The 18,270-nt window shown below is 44.6% G+C and overlaps 1 protein-coding gene across 3 annotated transcripts in view; it reads right to left on the bottom strand.

Moving 5' to 3' along the window:
- Positions 1-18,270, bottom strand: part of SBNO2 (strawberry notch homolog 2) — a 209,644-nt gene that overhangs the window by 54,246 nt on the left and 137,128 nt on the right. For all 3 annotated transcript variants that reach the window (XM_033956721.1, XM_033956720.1, XM_033956722.1), the window contains 6 exons: positions 17,512-17,673; positions 6,085-6,174; positions 5,793-5,889; positions 5,499-5,659; positions 2,582-2,715; positions 2,370-2,460 (listed from right to left, as the gene is read on the bottom strand). In XM_033956721.1, coding sequence (XP_033812612.1) covers positions 2,370-2,460; positions 2,582-2,715; positions 5,499-5,659; positions 5,793-5,889; positions 6,085-6,174; positions 17,512-17,673 — 735 coding nt within the window. The remainder of the gene's footprint in view (positions 1-2,369; positions 2,461-2,581; positions 2,716-5,498; positions 5,660-5,792; positions 5,890-6,084; positions 6,175-17,511; positions 17,674-18,270) is intronic.

Raw genomic sequence — 18,270 nt, forward strand, 5'->3', positions numbered from 1 at the left:
TAGCCTGATCAAATAATGTCCAAGACCCACTGGTCTGCTGTAATGCAAATCCAGGCAGACAGAAATTCCGAATGCCGATCCTCTATTCGCAGAGGGGCATCCGGCATCCTGGCATCATTGTATCTTTCTGGCAGGGTGTGCAGGATGGGCGGTGGAAGGTTTGAAATGCCTGTAGCCAGCGTACCAACCTTGGGAGTGCTGGGAAAATCTCTGAGACTTGGAATGAGAATACTGTCTGCAGCCACAAAAATTAGAACACCCAGAAACCCTGGAAGATCTTGATCTACTATCAGGCAGGGTCTTCGGGCGATGGTCCATTACCACATCCATGAGGTCATCCAGGCCTTTGCCACATAATAACTGCCCCTTAAAAGGAAGCCTCGCTAAAATTGCCTTGGAAGTGAAATCACCAGCCCACTGCCTGATCCAGAGAATTTGATGGGCCGAAATTGAATACGCTGACACTTTGGCCAGCACTTTCAAAAGGTAATATAAGGCATCTGCCATGTAATCCGTCCCAGCCATCAGAAGCTGAGGAGGAGGCTCCACCGCATCAGTCTCTAGCATGCGTAGCCAAGAGAGACAAGCGCGTGCAACAAAAGACATCGCCACTGCAGCTTTGATACCTAAATTGGCCATTTCAGAAAGTGTCCTGATAACCACATCCACATGGTGGTCCTGCATATCTTTCAACACAATTCCCCTGACACTGGGAAGAGAGGTGCACTTAGTCACTTGCGCCACCAAGGAATCCACCTTGGGCTGCTCTAAAAGCTGCTGATATTCCTGCGCCAGTGGGACGTAGCTCTAACACTCTTCAAAGGACTTTCCAGAGAGTCAAACTGCTCAGAGACCATAAAACTCATTTCTAGATGCCAGGGAAAGGTCGTTGATTGTGAGTGTACACTACAAAGTCAGGGAGACGAAGTAGACAGAGCCGGCTAGTCACTAAGTTCAATTCCTGCAAAGATTCAGCAATAAGATCAGACAGAGCTGCAAACTCAAATAAGCACAGGACAGTAGAATCGTCACCAGGATCTAGAGCCCCCCCAAGGGATCTGCGGATCCAGCATACAAGTCCGGATACCCTGTTCTGGGAAGGGCTGCACTGTCAAACAATGGATCAGAAAGGTCAGGATCAGTATCTGGATGCCCCAGAACATGAGCAAGTAGAACAACAGCCAGAGTGGGCAGAGGCGAGGACTTCCCCAAGGTACCATGCGGCATGTGGTGCAAGGACACTCCATAAACACTAAATTTGTGCAAACCTGGCATGAATTCACATGAGACCCCGAGGACTCCATCCCAGCAGTTTTCCAGGCAAAAAAACAAAGTTTTTAAGAAGCAGGAGGAAGAAGAAGAAAAAAAAGATTGCTAAAAATCCAAGATGGCCTCCTGTACCAAATTCGTGCCAAAACACGATAATTTTTACACTTCCCAAAACTTAAAACTGGTGATTTTAGAATTTTTCAGGAGGGGAAACACAGGGGAACACTTAGAAACACAGAAAACCCCTTGTTTTCAACTTTCTCTGATGTCTCTCACAAGCTCAGTTCTAAGTTACTCACTGGGCTGCACCTGCTTCCAGCTCTCTTCAGTAGCAGGATAAGAATTCACTGCCACAATGCTGAGAATGCTCTCTCAAACTGATCTTCGGGCTGCTGGTCAGACTCCACTGTCTGACTGTGCCTCCACCCTTGCAGACTACCAAATGCGCACCAGGATGGGCGCAGGTGTGAAAGCGCAGCCGGCACGCTGAGGACCACCACTGAGCCTCCTAAGTGTGCCTAACAGTCTGCACTCAACCCTGCTTAACAGAAGGTGAGACTACTTCAGGGACAACCCTGAGCTCCAAAGAAAAATATGCAGACTGGCTAACAGGTACCCAAAAGGGATCGGCCTGTCAGCTACAGACCGAAGTCTCTGAATTCTCAAGCAGGCAGAGCTCCAAATTTGCTTCAAATGCGAAAATACCCGCAAGGGGACGAAACTATGTCAAATTTAAAACAATAAAATGAGGAGAGCAGAACACACACAGCTGCAGTCATGCATGCAGAAGGAAAAGACTGTACAGCGCTAAACTGGTCTGTGAAGTATACTGGAGGCAGAGTGAAAAATCTGGAGTGGATTCCTTCTGCAGTATGCGAGCATGGGGAAATAACCCTATTGTCTAGCATGTCTCACCTATTGCACTAGAATATAAGTTAAATTGAAAATAAGATCAGTTAGATACATATCAATAAATGTGTAAGTTTTTCTACCCTCCACCTGCAACTTCAAAATTCCTATTACCTCAGCACAGACACAAATTTTTTTTATCTAACCAAAGAAGGTCTGTGGTGAGCTCCCAACCTCCATTTTCACTATACCTTGTTCAGAGCATGAACAGGAATACAGGCTGCATCAATGTCCTTCAGGTCCCTCTCTGCATCATACTTAAGGTCATTAGAAACACTGAACCTGGGGGAAGAAAGCACCAAGTAATAAGAGAGGGGCAAGAACCAGGAAAGTAAAGCAAAAATCAAGCAACAGCTGACACGGTACAGGTAATACAAGTTATCAGTTCACAGATAATTCTTACCAGAGAGACTTTTTCTTCCCCTTTAGATAATTTTCAAAGATGATGGCAGCAACAGTTCTACCTTTTCCCACACCAGCACCATCCCCAATCAGGAATCCTGCTCGCTGGCCACTGGTCAAGATAACCTCATGTTGCTAGAAATGCAAAACTAGAGTGAGTTCTCTGCTGCAAACCTATAAACTGCATACAGACCATCCATCCATCCTGCAGTAAAGTTACTTGCAAGATAATAATCAAAACTGCCAATCTTACTGTAAATTCTGCAGGCACTTTTATGTACAGACTTTCCACCAATAATCAAAGCAAAAGTCCATAGATCTCTGCTTTGCTTAATGCCCCTGGGAAAATAAGCTGCTAGACTACTTGGGCCTATAAGTAATATTGCTGAAGAGCTGTCTGTTAAGATTTGCCTCTTTGTGGATGAAACCAACATCTGCAATAGAGCAGACACTCCTGATGATAACATCAGGAAGACCTAGTGCAGCTTGAGGAACGTTCTGAAATTTGGCAGCTAAGATTTAATGCTAAGAAATGCAAGGTCATGCATTTGGGCTACAAAAAACATGAGGGAACGGTATTATTTGGGGGTTAAAAACTTTTGTGCATGAAAGAGGAGCAGGACTTGGGTGTGATAGTATGTGATGATCTTAAGGTGACTAAACAAGTTGAAAAGGCAATGGCGAAAGCTAGAAAGAAGCTTGGGTGCATAGGGAGAGGAATGGCCAGTAGGAAAAAGGTGGTATTGATGCCCATGTGTAAGACCTCATTTAGAATGCTGTGTACAATTCTGGAGACTGCATCTTCAAAAAGATATAAACAAGACTGAGTCGGGCCAGAAGAAGGCTACTAAAATGGTCAGTGGTCTACGTCATACGGCATAAAGCAGTGGTCTCAAACACGCGGCCCGGGGGCCACATGCGGCCCGCCAGGTACTATTTTGAGGCCCTTGGTATGTGTATTATAATCACAAAAGTAAAATAAAACAGTTTTTTGATCATATGTCTCTTTAACTATAAATTACAATATTATTATTAAGACTTAGCCAAAAGGAAAGATTTATAAACTATAAAGAGTTTTACCTCATGCAAAATTGTTATTTCTTTAATAAGACAGTAACTATTTTTTCTGAGGCCCTCCAAGTACCTACAAATCCAAAATGTGGCCCTGCAAAGGGTTGGAGTTTGAGACCACTGGCATAAAGGGACAGACTCAAGATCAAGATCTCAATAGGTTTACTTTGGAGGAAAGGCGGGAAAGGGGAGATATGACAGAGACATTTAAATACCTATGTAGCATAAATAAACATGAGGCGAATTTCTTTCAATTGAAAGGAAACTTCAGAGTGAGAGGACATGGTTTGAAGTTAAGAGGTGAAAGGCTCAAGTGTAATCTAATTAAAAACTTTTTGCAGAAAGGGTGGCAGATGTATGGACTAGTATCCCGATAGAGGAGGTGGAGACAAAAACTGTGTCTGATTTCAAGAAAGCATGGGCAGGCATGTGGGATCTCTTAGGGAGAGGAGGAGATAGTGGATGCTGCGGATGGGCAGACTGGATGGGCCATTTGTTCTTTACTTGTCGTCATGTTTCTATGTTTCTATTGCTAGAGGTCATTTTTATCATGCGGCTGCTAGGAGCAGGAGCAAGTAGGATTCACTCCTGCCCCTCACCCCACTAAACTACCAGGGAGTTAAGGTGAGCCTGAGGATGGGAGTGGGAGGAATTCTTTACTTGTGGGGGGAGATGGTGGGAGAGGAGAATTTACTTGTACAGAGACTGGGTGGGGTGGGGGTGGGGGTGCGGGTGGGAGCATGGATAGAGGACTTATGTGGGCCTGGCTGAATATTGGCTGGGACCTGCAGATGGGCCAGCAGTCTGACACACACTAGTCGGCCACCACTATTCAATGTTGGTGCCTAGATATGGCCCGGCATTAAATACTTGGACCTAATTATGCTCCTGATGGTCAATGTTTAAAAAACAACTACCAGTTAGAAACCTAACCTGGGAGGCTAAATTGAGAAGCGCAGCCTTTTATTTCAAATATCAGGCCCCATGTGCATAGTTTTGATTATAGAAAACTATGTAAATTGTTCACTGTACTGTACTCACTTTCTCCTTGCCCCAAGTAAAAATATGCATATTACTGAATGTGTGCAGGCAAACAGAATAATATCAAAGTCCTAATTTCCTTGGATAAAATATTAATTTATCCACAAAAAGAGCTTTCATTTTCAAAGTCACTAGTTGTCTTAAAATTGCCCTCTCTTTTACCTCCATTTAGTGGTATGTTTTGGGGGAGACCTGATAAAAAGGCAATCTACATTCATTATCTTTCAAAGATAATTATCTATATAAAAAAGCAGGTCATAGGTACTTTGTATTCATGGCAAGTTTCTAAGAGAAAGTGCATGCATAAGATCTTTGAAAATAGATACAAAGCCTACAGATAAGAAGCACTGGGGAGAGTTTGAGAATTCCCTCTAAGCAATCCAGCAGTACCCACTCCTTTCTGTGAATCTGCTATTACTAAGAATGATAAATAAGATACAGTAAAATGAGAATTAAATAAATACACACACAGCAGGACGGGGAGAGGGGATAAAGTTTACCTTAACATTCTCCAAGGTCTCATACATACACAGAAGGAGGCGAGAGCTTACCTACACACTCTCTCTGGGATCTCACAGACACCCACTGAGAGGACATAACTTACCTCAACACGAACACCTAGTAATATGCTCTTTAGGACCTCTCACACCCAGCAGGACAGAGTTACTTGGATACATACTCTCGGGGCTAACACACACATAAAAGATAAAGTAGGAAGACAGAGACTTCCTGAACAATTCTTTTCATGATGACACATATACAAGTACGATCATACACACATGCACACATATATATATATTAGATACCTGGCAGGCATATATAATGGCTTCCAGCTGTAGTGCCGAAAGGGACCCATTGTCAGCAATGCAGTTGGGAAGAGACAGGGTGTAAGTGATGTCAGGAGGGGGGACGCTGGAAAGGGTACTTGTTTCTACCACACGATCTGGATGGTGCTTTCCAATTTTTGCTGAAATGACAGAAACGAGGAAGGAAACAATCATTCCTGTATCTCAAGAAACGTATATGCATATCTGCTCTAAAATGTGACTGCAAAGGAAGAGAGAAATATCTTTTGTCTGTTGAGGGGTGCTAAAACTCACATTTTGAAGGAATATAATCTGCATAGGTTTCTGTATGGCCAAGCTCCTCTGCCTCAGCCTCTTCATCTTCCTCCTCCTCCTCTACATGAGTCTGAGACTAAAAAGCCAAAAAAGAAAGGACAGATTAACCATTAGCAAGAACATAGGGCCAGGTGCTGCTAAACTTTGACTGTTCCTCACAGTGCTCCATCCCCTGGACACTTATGGAACTTCTACCTCCCCAAAATACTTTATCCAAATCTATTTACATCAAAAATATACTACATCAATATAGCATAACATCAGACCTCACCTGATAGCTTACAAGAGGTGGTGTGTTTATGATAAGGGCCAAGTCATCCAAACTCTCTAATCCTGAGAAATGCCTGTTGGGAGAAAAGACCTGAAACAGAAAATATAGGCATATGAATTTAAAAAAACCTCAGGGACTTATACCACCATTATTCCAGTGGAAGAATTTTCACCTATCACAGCACAAAAGAACCGACTACAAAAGTGTCCTCATTTTAAGTATAGACAGATCCTGTGGATGGGATGGCGAGGTTTAAATGGCGATGACCACAGGCCATAACAAAAGCAACAGTCCTTGTTGGAAAACACATCCAATGTTACTAGTTTCTGAGACACAGCCAAGAGCACTGCTGAGTGGTGCTCAGTAAGTCTAAACCTCAGCACTCAATATACGAGATGGCTTAGAACAACTTATTCCATCCTAGAGTCTTTTTTTAAAATGTCCTCTCAGCTCTACAGTCGCATAACTCAATTTTATTCATCACAAGTACAAGGGATCAGGATAATGGCTGTGTACCAATTCTATTGTTTATGGTTACCATGTTTGTGAAGTCAAAAAAGAGGAGACATGACCCTGCCCTGGCCCTACCTATACCCCAGCCCACGGTGCCCTGCCTCACACTAGTCTCGCCCCTACCCCGTCTCACCCCTCCCAACATAGCTCCTTTCTCTCTCTCTCTTCCTCAAGACCCCACCTGGGCCACCCCGGAGTCGAGTATGGCTCTCTGAGTCTCCCCGTTCCCAAGTATCTTTTCCAGTGCTGCAATTTCAAACTTCAGGTACCTGGTAGTATTAGCAACATGATCCTGCTGCCATCAGCCTGTCCCAGGTTTTTGCTCTGCAGTGCCCCATCTATGTGGAAATAGGAAGTCACTGCAGAACGAAGGCTGATGGGGCAGGCTGACGACAGCAGGATCATATCATTAACACCTTTGGCTGCCCTAAGTTTGAAACTGCAGCGCTGGAAGAGGCCAACACTAAGAGCCATACTCAACTCCGGGATAGGAGCTGGACTGGACAGAGCGAGTCCAAAACCCAAACAAACTCCATCCAGTCCAGGAAACCATCTGGACAACTGGACAGTCCTCTAAAATAAGAACATTTCTGAGCAAATCCGGTCGTCTGGTAACCCTTCCATTACAAGAGGAATGGCCAGCAGGAAAAAGAAAGTGACAGTATCTCTGTATAGGAAGAGTTATCATATGGCTCCAGAAAAAGGAGGATGGATTGAAACATCCAGGTTTTAATTCCATTGTTTTCAATGGAAGTAAAATCCAGATGTCTCAATCTGTCTTCCTTACTTCCACTGAAAGCAATGTTAGTAAATGTCTCAGTCCATTCTCCTTTTTCTGGAGCCATATGTTAACCCTATGTATAGGTCTATAGTGAAACCTCATTTAGAGTACTTTGTATAATTCTGGGGGCCACACATTCAGAAATACAAACATGATACAGTCATTTCAAAGGATGGCTACTAGAACATTTAGAGGTCCTTGTCATAAAATTTATTTCTTATTTATTTATTTCAATTTTTATCCCGTTTTCCCAGAAGCTCAGAACGGGTTACAATTTGACATTCACAATCAATTTAAGAATAGAATAGTCATGACAACAATTAGGTTACATTTAGACAATTACAGAACTATTCGAGAGTCCAGGCTAGTCATAGCAAAGAGTAATTGGGGAGTAAATTGAGGAAGCTGTTCAGTTGAGGCCCTATTGTTGGAAGAGGAAGGTCTTTATTGCTCTACGGAAGGATATTAGTGAGTCTAATGACCTTATCTGTGTGGGTAGCTGGTTCCATAGCTAAGGGTGGAAATGGCTGTAGGAACGTTTATGTGCCTTGCTCATCCGGAGGGATCATCCGGAGGGAATGCTGAGTCTATGTTCTGCTTTGGAACGGAGGGGGCAGTTAGGGATGTATGGGCACAGTTTGGATGCTTTATAGGCAGGGTTTTTTGGGTGGAATCTCTTGTGGGTCATAACCAGGGCTTTGAAGATACAGCGCTTTTTGACTGGTAACCAGTGGGCTGCACGGAGCGCTCGAATAACGGGGTCACGAAAGCCGAGGTTGTATAGGAGCCAAATTGCTGAATTCTGGACTTTTTGAAGGCGTTCTAGGTCTCTTGCAGTGATTCCATTGAATAGGGAGTTGCAGTAGTCTAATATATGGAGACAGACTTAAAGATCTTAACATATATACTTTGGAAGAAAGGCAGAAGAGGGGAGATATGAAAAAGATATTTAAATACCTCCATGGCATAAATGTACAGGACACAGGTCCCTTTCAATGGAAAAGAAGTTTGGGGTTTTTTTTTTTAACTTATACGCCTCTTAAGTAACTTAAATAGAAAACATACACAAAATAAATGTACACAAACTATGTAAATATATAGCCAAACTAAACTAGACACATCATTATATTATTACAACAGACTACAAAATTAAAAATAAGCAGACAATACTTTATATAGTCACAAAAGCCTGCAAAAAAAAAAAAAGAAGATATGCTTTTAGTGCCTTTTTAAATTGCAAAAGAGATGAACAAAAAAAAAAAGGACCAGGAAGATGAAGGTTAAGGTCCCACCCCTCCTCTGATGTCATGTCCTGTTTTGGTTGGGGATGGACAACGGCAGAGGGAACGTGCAGTGGAGGCTGACGGCAGCTTGCTAGAATCGGTACATCACCAGGGATCTTCTGCAGGCCGAAATTAGTTTTGAAAATAATACTGGGAGGCCAGGGGGAAGCTGGATGATGGTGGTGAGAACGGGAAAGCATGTCATCTTTTGGGGAACCCCATAAAGCCGCGGAGCTAAGAGTACCCACAGCGCTGGCACTTATGCAGTACTTCCCGACTGACTGCCCTTTCCCCCGTGAGCTCCGACATCAGGCCTCCTAAAGCAGGAGCAGCAGTGGCAGTGGACAGCCAGCAAGAGGCAGCGCTTAGAACAGGCTTTTCGCTGCCAGAGTAGAGAGTTGCAAGGGGACAGAAATCCCACCCATCCCCGCCAGGATCCTCTCCATCCCCACCCATCTCCGTCAGGATCCTCTCCGTCCCCACCCGTCCCCGCCAGGATCCTCTATGTCCCCACCCATCCTCGTCAGGATCTTCTCCGTCCCCACCCATCACCCGCAAGGAATTACCTCCATCCCTGCCCGTCCCCATAAAAAGCAGCAATTACTTCTGACAGGATCTTCAATTCCACAGTTTCTTTTGTGTTTGCGCTGTTGTTTTCCTTGTGGAATCTCTTTGGTGGAACCCTTTTTTTGTTTTCTGTTCAGGTAATTAACTTATAAACCCCTCTTTAACTAAGGCTGACGTGTCCATTATATTATATGGACGAACCATGCTTCCAAAGCCTTCCATCCCCGTGGGAGTCCCGTTGGCTATAGGGGGGTCCCCGTGGGCCAGAGGGGGGTCCCTGTGGGAGTCCTGTGGGTTAGGGGGATTCCCACGGGATCCCCGCACGACCCCCAGGATTCCCGTTCCCGTGCAGACCTCTATGCCAGAGCGCTGCTGCTCCTGCTTTTAGGTTGGCCCAAAGATATGCAGCGAGGAGTGTGCAGCACTAGTAAAAAATGCTCACTGTTGTGAAGTAAGAATGTGTGTGTGTCTCTCTCTCAGGAATGTGTGCGTGTGTCTCTCTCTCAGGAATGTGTGCGTGTGTGTCTCTCTCAGGAATGTGTGTGTGTGTGCGTCTCTCTCTCTCAGGAATGTGTGCGTGTGTGTGTGTGTGTCTCTCTCTCAGGAATGTGTGCATTTGTGTGTGTGTGTGTCTCTCTCTCAGTAATGTGTGCGTGTGTGTGTCTCTCTCTCAGGAATGTGTGCGTGTGTGTGTCTCTCTCTCAGGAATGTGTGCGTGTGTCTCTCTCTCAGGAATGTGTGCGTGTGCGTCTCTCTCTCTCTCAGGAATGTGTGCGTGTGTCTCTCTCTCTCAGGAATGTGTGCGTTTGTGTGTGTCTCTCTCTCAGGAATGTGTGCGTGTGTGTGTGTGCGTCTCTCTCTCTCTCAGGAATGTGTGCGTGTGTGTGTCTCTCTCTCTCAGGAATGTGTGCGTGTGTGTGTCTTTCTCTCTCTCTCAGGAATGTGTGCGTGTGTGTGTCTTTCTCTCTCTCTCAGGAATGTGTGCGTGTGTGTGTCTTTCTCTCTCTCTCAGGAATGTGTGCGTGTGTGTGTCTCTTTCTCTCTCTCTCTCTCAGGAATGTGTGCGTGTGTGTGTCTCTCTCTCTCTCTCTCAGGAATGTGTGCGTGTGTGTGTGTCTCTCTCTCTCTCTCAGGAATGTGTGTGTGTGTGTGTCTCTCTCTCTCTCTCAGGAATGTGTGCATGTGTGTGTGTCTCTCTCTCTCTCTCTCAGGAATGTGTGCGTGTGTGTCTCTCTCTCAGGAATGTGTGCGTGTGTGTATGTGTGTGTCTCTCTCTCAGGAATGTGTGCATGTGTGTGTCTCTCTCGCTCTCAGGAATGTGTGCGTGTGTGTGTGTCTCTCTCTCTCTCAGGAATGTGTGCGTGTGTGTGTCTCTCTCTCTCAGGAATGTGTGCGTGTCTCTCTCTCTCAGGAATGTGTGTGTGTGTGTGTGCGTCTCTCTCTCTCTCTCTCTCAGGAATGTGTGCGTGTGTGTATGTGTGTGTGTGTGTGTGTGTCTCTCTCTCAGGAATGTGTGCGTTTGTGTGTGTGTGTGTCTCTCTCTCTCAGGAATGTGTGTGTTTGTGTGTCTCTCTCTCAGGAATGTGTGCGTGTGTGTGTGTCTCTCTCTCAGGAATGTGTGCGTGTGTCTCTCTCTCAGGAATGTGTGCGTGTGTGTGTGTGTGCGTCTCTCTCTCTCTCAGGAATGTGTGCGTGTGTGTCTCTCTCTCAGGAATGTGTGCGTGTGTGTATGTGTGTGTGTGTCTCTCTCTCTCAGGAATGTGTGCGTTTGTGTGTGTCTCTCTCTCAGGAATGTGTGCGTGTGTGTGTGTGTGCGTCTCTCTCGCTCTCAGGAATGTATGCGTGTGTGTGTCTCTCTCTCAGGAATGTGTGCGTGTGTGTGTGTGTGCGTCTCTCTCTCTCTCAGGAATGTGTGCGTGTGTGTCTCTCTCTCAGGAATGTGTGCGTGTGTGTATGTGTGTGTGTCTCTCTCTCTCAGGAATGTGTGCGTTTGTGTGTGTCTCTCTCTCAGGAATGTATGCGTGTGTGTGTGTGTGTGCGTCTCTCTCGCTCTCAGGAATGTGTGCGTGTGTGTGTCTCTCTCTCTCAGGAATGTGTGCGTGTCTCTCTCTCTCAGGAATGTGTGCGTGTGTGTCTCTCTCTCTCTCAGGAATGTGTGCGTGTGTGTGTGTCTCTCTCTCTCTCAGGAATGTGTGCGTGTGTGTGTCTCTCTCTCTCTCTCTCAGGAATGTGTGCGTGTGTGTCTCTCTCTCTCTCAGGAATGTGTGCATGTGTGTGTGTGTCTTTCTCTCTCAGGAATGTGTGCGTGTGTGTCTCTCTCAGGAATGTGTGCTTGTGTGTATGTGTGTGTCTCTCTCTCAGGAATGTGTGTATGTGTGTGTCTCTCTCGCTCTCAGGAATGTGTGCGTGTGTGTGTCTCTCTCTCTTTCAGGAATGTGTGCGTGTGTGTGTCTCTCTCTCTCAGGAATGTGTGCGTGTGTGCGTCTCTCTCTCTCTCAGGAATGTGTGCGTCTCTCTCTCTCTCAGGAATGTGTGCATGTGTGTGTCTCTCTCTCTCTCAGGAATGTGTGCGTGTGTGTGTCTCTCTCTCTCTCAGGAATGTGTGCATGTGTGTGTCTCTCTCTCTCTCAGGAATGTGTGCGTGTGTGTGTCTCTCTCTCTCAGGAATGTGTGCGTGTGTGTGTGTCTCTCTTTCAGGAATGTGTGCGTGTGTGTCTCTCTCTCAGGAATGTGGTGGATTCTATAAAAGAACTGGCCTGGCAACAACTGAACTGTGAATTTCTTTCTTTCTTTGTTTTATGTTTATTAAACAAAGCTTGTTTAAGGATTACAGAGTCCAGTTTGATAATACGAGATTGAATGGTGGTTCAATAGGTTTAGCTGCCTGATAATTCTCTGAGTTACAGTAAAGCTCAGGACAGAGGTAATGCATGTGACAATCACAGAGGACCTCTAACAGATAAAAAAAGGATAGTGCAGTTTAGTAGCTGATGTGGATGGGCAGACTGGATAGACCACATGGTCTTTATCTACTATCATTTTCTAAACTTCTGTGATTCTCTGACAGCACCAAACAGGAAAAAGCTCTTACCTTTCAGAATCTGACAAACTTGAATCAAATGAAGGTTTTACTGCCCTGCAAGACATGCTATTAATCTACTACATGGAAGCACATAGAAACATAGAAATAGACGGCAGATAAGGGCCACGGCCCATCTAGTCTGCCCACCCCAATGACCCTCCCCTACCTTTCTCTGTGAATAGATCCCACGTGTCTATCCCATTTGGCCTTAAAATCAGGCATGCTGCTGGCCTCAATAACCTGAAGTGGAAGACTATTCCAGCGATCATCCACCCTTTCAGTGAAAAAGAATTTCCTGGTGTCCCCGTGCAGTTTCCCGCCCCTGATTTTCCACGGATGCCCCCTTGTTGCTGCGGGACCCTTGAAAAAGAAGATATTTTCTTCCACCTCGATGCGGCCCGTGAGATACTTGAATGTCTCGATCATGTCACCCCTCTCTCTGCGTTCCTCGAGTGAGTACAGCTGCAACTTATCCAGCCGTTCCTCGTACGGGAGATCCTTGAGTCCTGAGACCATACGGGTGGCCATTCTCTGGACCGACTCCAGTCTCAGCACATCCTTACGGTAATGCGGCCTCCAGAATTGCACACAGTATTCCAGGTGGGGCCTCATCATGGATCTATACAATGGCATAATGGCTTCAGGCTTATGGCTGATGAAACTCCTGCGTATGCAACCTATGATTTGCCTTGCCTTGGATGAAGCTTGCTCCACTTGATTGGCAGTCTTCATGTTCTCACTGACGATCACCCCTAAGTCTCGTTCTGCTTCAGTTCTTGTTAGGATCTCGCCATTAAGGGTGTAAGTCTTGCATGGATTTTGGCTGCCCAGGTGCATGACTTTGCATTTTTTGGCATTGAAGCTGAGTTGCCAGAACCTAGACCAGCGCTCCAGTAGGAGTAGGTCGTGCATCATGTTGTCGGACATTGAATTTATGTTTGTTCTGCTTTTGCCCACTACATTGCTTAGTTTGGCATCATCGGCGAATAATGTTATTTTACCTCGCAGCCCTTCTGCCAAGTCTCTTATAAAGATGTTGAATAGGATCGGGCCCAGGACCGAGCCCTGCGGCACTACACTGATTACCTCCATCATTTCAGAGGGGGTGCCATTCACCACTACCCTCTAAAGCCTACCTCCAAGCCAGTTCCCAACCCATTTCGCCAATGTGTCGCCCAATCCTATAGAACTCATCTTGCTCAACAACCTGCGGTGTGGTACGCTATCGAATGCTTTACTGAAGTCCAGGTATACGATGTCCAGGGACTCTCCACCATCCAGCTTCCTCGTCACCCAGTCAAAGAAGCTGATCAGGTTGGATTGGCAGGATCTCCCCTTAGTAAATCCATATTGACGGGGATCCCGTAGATTTTCCTCGTTCAGGATCGTATCCAATTGGCGTTTGATTAGAGTTTCCATTAGTTTGCACACTATTGATGTGAGACTCACCGGTCTGTAGTTTGCTGTTTCCATCTTGGAGCCTTTCTTGTGGAGTGGAATGACGTTAGCCGTACTAAGGGAGAGATTGAAGAGCGCGGATAGCGGTTCCACCAAGACATCACACAACTCCCTGAGCACCCTGGGGTGTAGGTTGTCAGGCCCCATTGCCTTGTTAACCTTAAGCTTTGACAGCTTGCAGTACACACCGCTGAGTGTAAACTCGAAATTACTAAACGGGTCATCTGCGTCAACCCTTGTCTGTAGCTGAGGGCCGAGTCCTGGCGCCTCGCGGGTGAAGACTGAGCAGAAGTATTCATTTAACAGTTGGGCTTTTTCCGAGTCCGCTTCTACATAGTCTCCGTCTGGTTTCCTAAGACGTACTATCCCGCCTGAGTTCTTATTTCTGTCACTGATATACCTGAAGAAGGATTTATCTCCTTTCTGGATGTTTTTCGCTAGAGACTCCTCCAGCGGCTAACCAGGATCTCATCCCCCTATGGCAGCATCAACAACTGACTAGGGTCTCACCCCCCCAGCAGAAACATTTACAGCTAAACAGGATCTCACCCCCCAAGCAGTACTAGCAGCATCTGAGCAAAATCCATGCCCTCAGCAGCAACACCAGCAGCTGAACCTTTTATGCAACCTTCCTAATTAGGAAAATAGCACCCAAGCCAACAACAAATAGAACTTAAAAATAAATTAAAACAAATTAAAATATAAACAAATCATGAAATATAAAACCAAATCACTATTTGATATTTCAATATTTTTATTTACAGATATTCAGCGGAGATGTCAGACTAACGATGTACCACCCATCTAAGGCAGCAGCAGATGGGCAGTGTTGGAGATGGAGGATCACGTTTGATGTGACAATGGAGAAAACATCAAGTTTATACTTCGTAGAAGAAAGGCCCAGCAATTTACTTCTGTATTCTGCCAAGAAAACTTGATGATGATGAGACATAAAAAAATCGATGTATAGTGCTGGAAGATGGTCCCCTAGGTTGGAAGGCACTCATCATGCTACTAGGGAAGAGCTGATCGTCCCCCTGAGTATGCCCAGTGTTTGTGAAGATAACGGATCAAAGCTGCTAGGAGCTGTAAAGATATTCTCAACATAGGAACATGGAATGTATGAAACATGAATCAAGGAAAATTGGAAACTGTTAAAACTCAAATGGAAAAAAACAATATCGATTTGATAGGGATCAGTGAAATCAAATGGATCAAACGAACATTGGATCTGCTACTCTGGTCATGAAACACACAGGAAAAATGGCATGGCCTTCATCCTCAACAATAAGCTTTCAAAAACGGTACTAGTTACCAGAGTCATGCCAATTCATCTACAGGGAAAGCCGTTCAATGTCACTTTGACCAAGTATATACTTCAACGACAGACACAAAACATGAGGATGTAAAATTGTTCTGTGAACAACTTCAAATGCTGAATCAAGGTCTACTGATCATTATGGGCGACTTCAATGTAAAAGTAGGAAGTATACCTGAAGATGATGTGGTTGGAAAACACGGCATAGGAGAAAGAAATCAATCTGGTGATAACTTAGTACAGTTTTGCAAAATGAACCAACTGTCAATCATGAATATGCATTTCCAACACCACAAATGTTGCCAGTATACACAGACCTTTCCAATTGGCATGTATTGAAATCAAATTGACAACATCTGCATAGGACAGAGATGGAAATCTGCAGTTTTGACTGCAAGGACTAAAGCGGGATTTGATTGTGGAAGCAACTACAAGCTTGCATGCAAGATCAAGGTAAAGTTTTGGAAGATCATTAAAAACCTCCCAAAATACAACATGGAATATTTTTAGTCAGACTATTGGATAAAACCAGAAAACAAATTTGCCTTTCTTGATACAGGAAATAGAAGCCCGAAGATTTATGGAATGACATCAAAACCGTAATTAGTGATAAAGCTAAAAAAACACTCCAGAAGAGAAAGAAAGCCAAGAAATCACCTTGGATCTCAGAAGAAACCAGAAAAGTAACAGGAAAAAAAGAAGACAAGCAAAATTTTCCAGTGATAGAGAAAAAGTATCACAAATGATCAGACTGTTTCAACGTCAAGTTTGGCAAGACAAAGAGCGATATCTCAAGGATATGAGATCACCAGTCAACACAATAACAAATATCTCAAGGATATGAGATCACCAGCAAACACAATAACAAAGTGAAAAATCTTTGGATGGATGTTACACCAGGATTGAAAAAGAACTCAATATAAACCAGTATCAAGAGATTGAACATCGATGAAATATCAGTGGTACCAGATAGCTTATGAGTAGATGTGGTCGGTACCGATATTCCGCCATCAGGGAAATAGAGTTGTTCTCAAAGAGAAAAAATCCACCCGGTACCATTAGTCATGTAGCTGGTACACAGTATTGTTGACGGTACCTTCGGCATCATCGGTACCACATAACTTTTGATACCCTCGGTATCGCATTGGTTTACCGGTACCGTTGGAACATGTCCCAACTCTAAGTTAAAAGAGCTTCTTTTGGTAAGCCTGCCCCGAGACCTAAGGCTTGGATGCCGGTATCACAGGTGGTGAGAGCCTTCCATTTTACTGGTGTGTTAAAAAGCACTGGTATCATTGCTCTTGGTACGAGTATTCTTTGGTACCCTCAGTACCATCGACACTCTCGGCACCCTCGGTGCTGGTGGCAGAAATAAGACATGGGTACCTTCAAGGCCTGTCTGCTGGTACCTTAAGTGTCACGACTTGGCTAAAGAGGGAGCTAAGAATAAGATGCAACATTCGTTAAAGATAGGCGAGTCGCAAGGTGGTCGCTGGAAAGTCGGCACGAATAAACTAAATTCCATAATGACTTGCGACATAGTTGAGTGAAAATTCCCCAAAATAGGCAAAAAAAATAGACGAGGAAACCACCACAGCCAAAATTTAATCCGAGGCTGAGGCGATGCGAAGAGGTCCCGCCGACAAGAAGCCCGTGAGGGAAAAAAAATTTGTTGGGTTTTGGGGTTTGTTTGGTTTTTTTAGAGTCCTTTAACAAAAGGATACACTAATATAAATAAATAGAATAAATATAATAAATAGAATTAAAAAGAAAAATACACGTGAGTGGGAAGGCAAGGCAACAAAAACGAAGAGCATTTGAAAAGACGACTTTTAGTTCCATGGAAAACAGAAAACTGAGGAGACGCACGTCTACATCGGGCGGGAGGGCACTTGCGCATGCGTGATGCGATCAGTCGCGAACTTTCTAAAGTTCTTAAAGCAACAACACTTTTGCAGCTGTCTGCATCAGGGCTCCGTGGATGATGTCACCCACATGTGAGAATATGCTGCCTGCTTGTCCTGGGATAATCCATATTGCTCTAATCATGTCCCTCTTATCCCAGTAACCAATCTATTCCCCCAAGCCAACTTAAGCCAGCTGCATCTCCAGACTCTCGCCTTCCCATCAGGTGCTGTGTCTAAAACTGTTGCTTTTTTTTCTGGCCAACAGCAAATGGCTCTTAGTTTGGACTAGGTGGTTCCTGAACTTCTATGCTGATCTCATAGTCTGGTGAGAGCAATGTGAGAGTTCAAGTTCTGTATGGTGCTGATAAGAAAGGAGAAGCAGTTTTACATTGGTGGCTGTAATATTATCTGGATAATCATGCATAAACTTCTAAGGCACCACAGTAAAATTCCTGATCATTATGGCAAACTAGTGCATAGGATTTGTCAAGTATGAAACTGGATGATTCTACACTTACCTCATTTTGGTTTGGAAGTTGCTGGGGTGTGATGTCCCATATGGTTGGCACTTGGTTTAGGACATCAGCTGACAGAAAGTCCGGTGCATCAGCTATATCCGACAAAGAATCTGCAGGAGATGAGAGGATGGAGTGGTTGGAGAGATCATCGAGGCATGGGTCCTGAACGAGAAGAACAGTGTGTTATAGACACTCAGCCCTAATCCTGTGACCAGGAACTACCTGTCTCACAGTAAGGTGTTATTTCAATCACATGTACAGTATATCAAAACCAGACACAGGAATTTCTAAAGCGAGGATATGGATAGGAAAGGTTCACAGCTAACAGAAAAAAAGGTAAAACAGACAAATGCAGATTTTGCTGTCATAAATATCACATCACATCACTGGGTGTTGCAGACATCAGAAGCCTGTATAGAGAAAGGCATGATAAGACAGCACGTCTCATCCACTGGAAATTGTTGAAACACAACCTGACAGAACTGTGGAGAATGAAGAACTTGTGATCATCTGGCCTGGGACATTCCTATTCTCGTTATACGAAGCTCAATGTAAGACAACTAGCCACAGTGATAAAGAATATCAGTACTAAGTGATTATTCCATACTACGCATGGAGAAAGATCGTTAAGTACTAACCAATGTGGTGCAGCGGTTAGAGCTACAGCCTTAGCACCCTGAGGTTGTGGGTTCAAATCCCGCACTGCTCCCTGTGACCCTGGGCAAGTCACTTAATCCCCCATTAGATTAGATAGAGTGG

Source organism: Geotrypetes seraphini, chromosome 8 (assembly GCF_902459505.1).
Source record: "Geotrypetes seraphini chromosome 8, aGeoSer1.1, whole genome shotgun sequence".
In the NCBI taxonomy this organism is placed as follows: domain Eukaryota; kingdom Metazoa; phylum Chordata; class Amphibia; order Gymnophiona; family Dermophiidae; genus Geotrypetes; species Geotrypetes seraphini.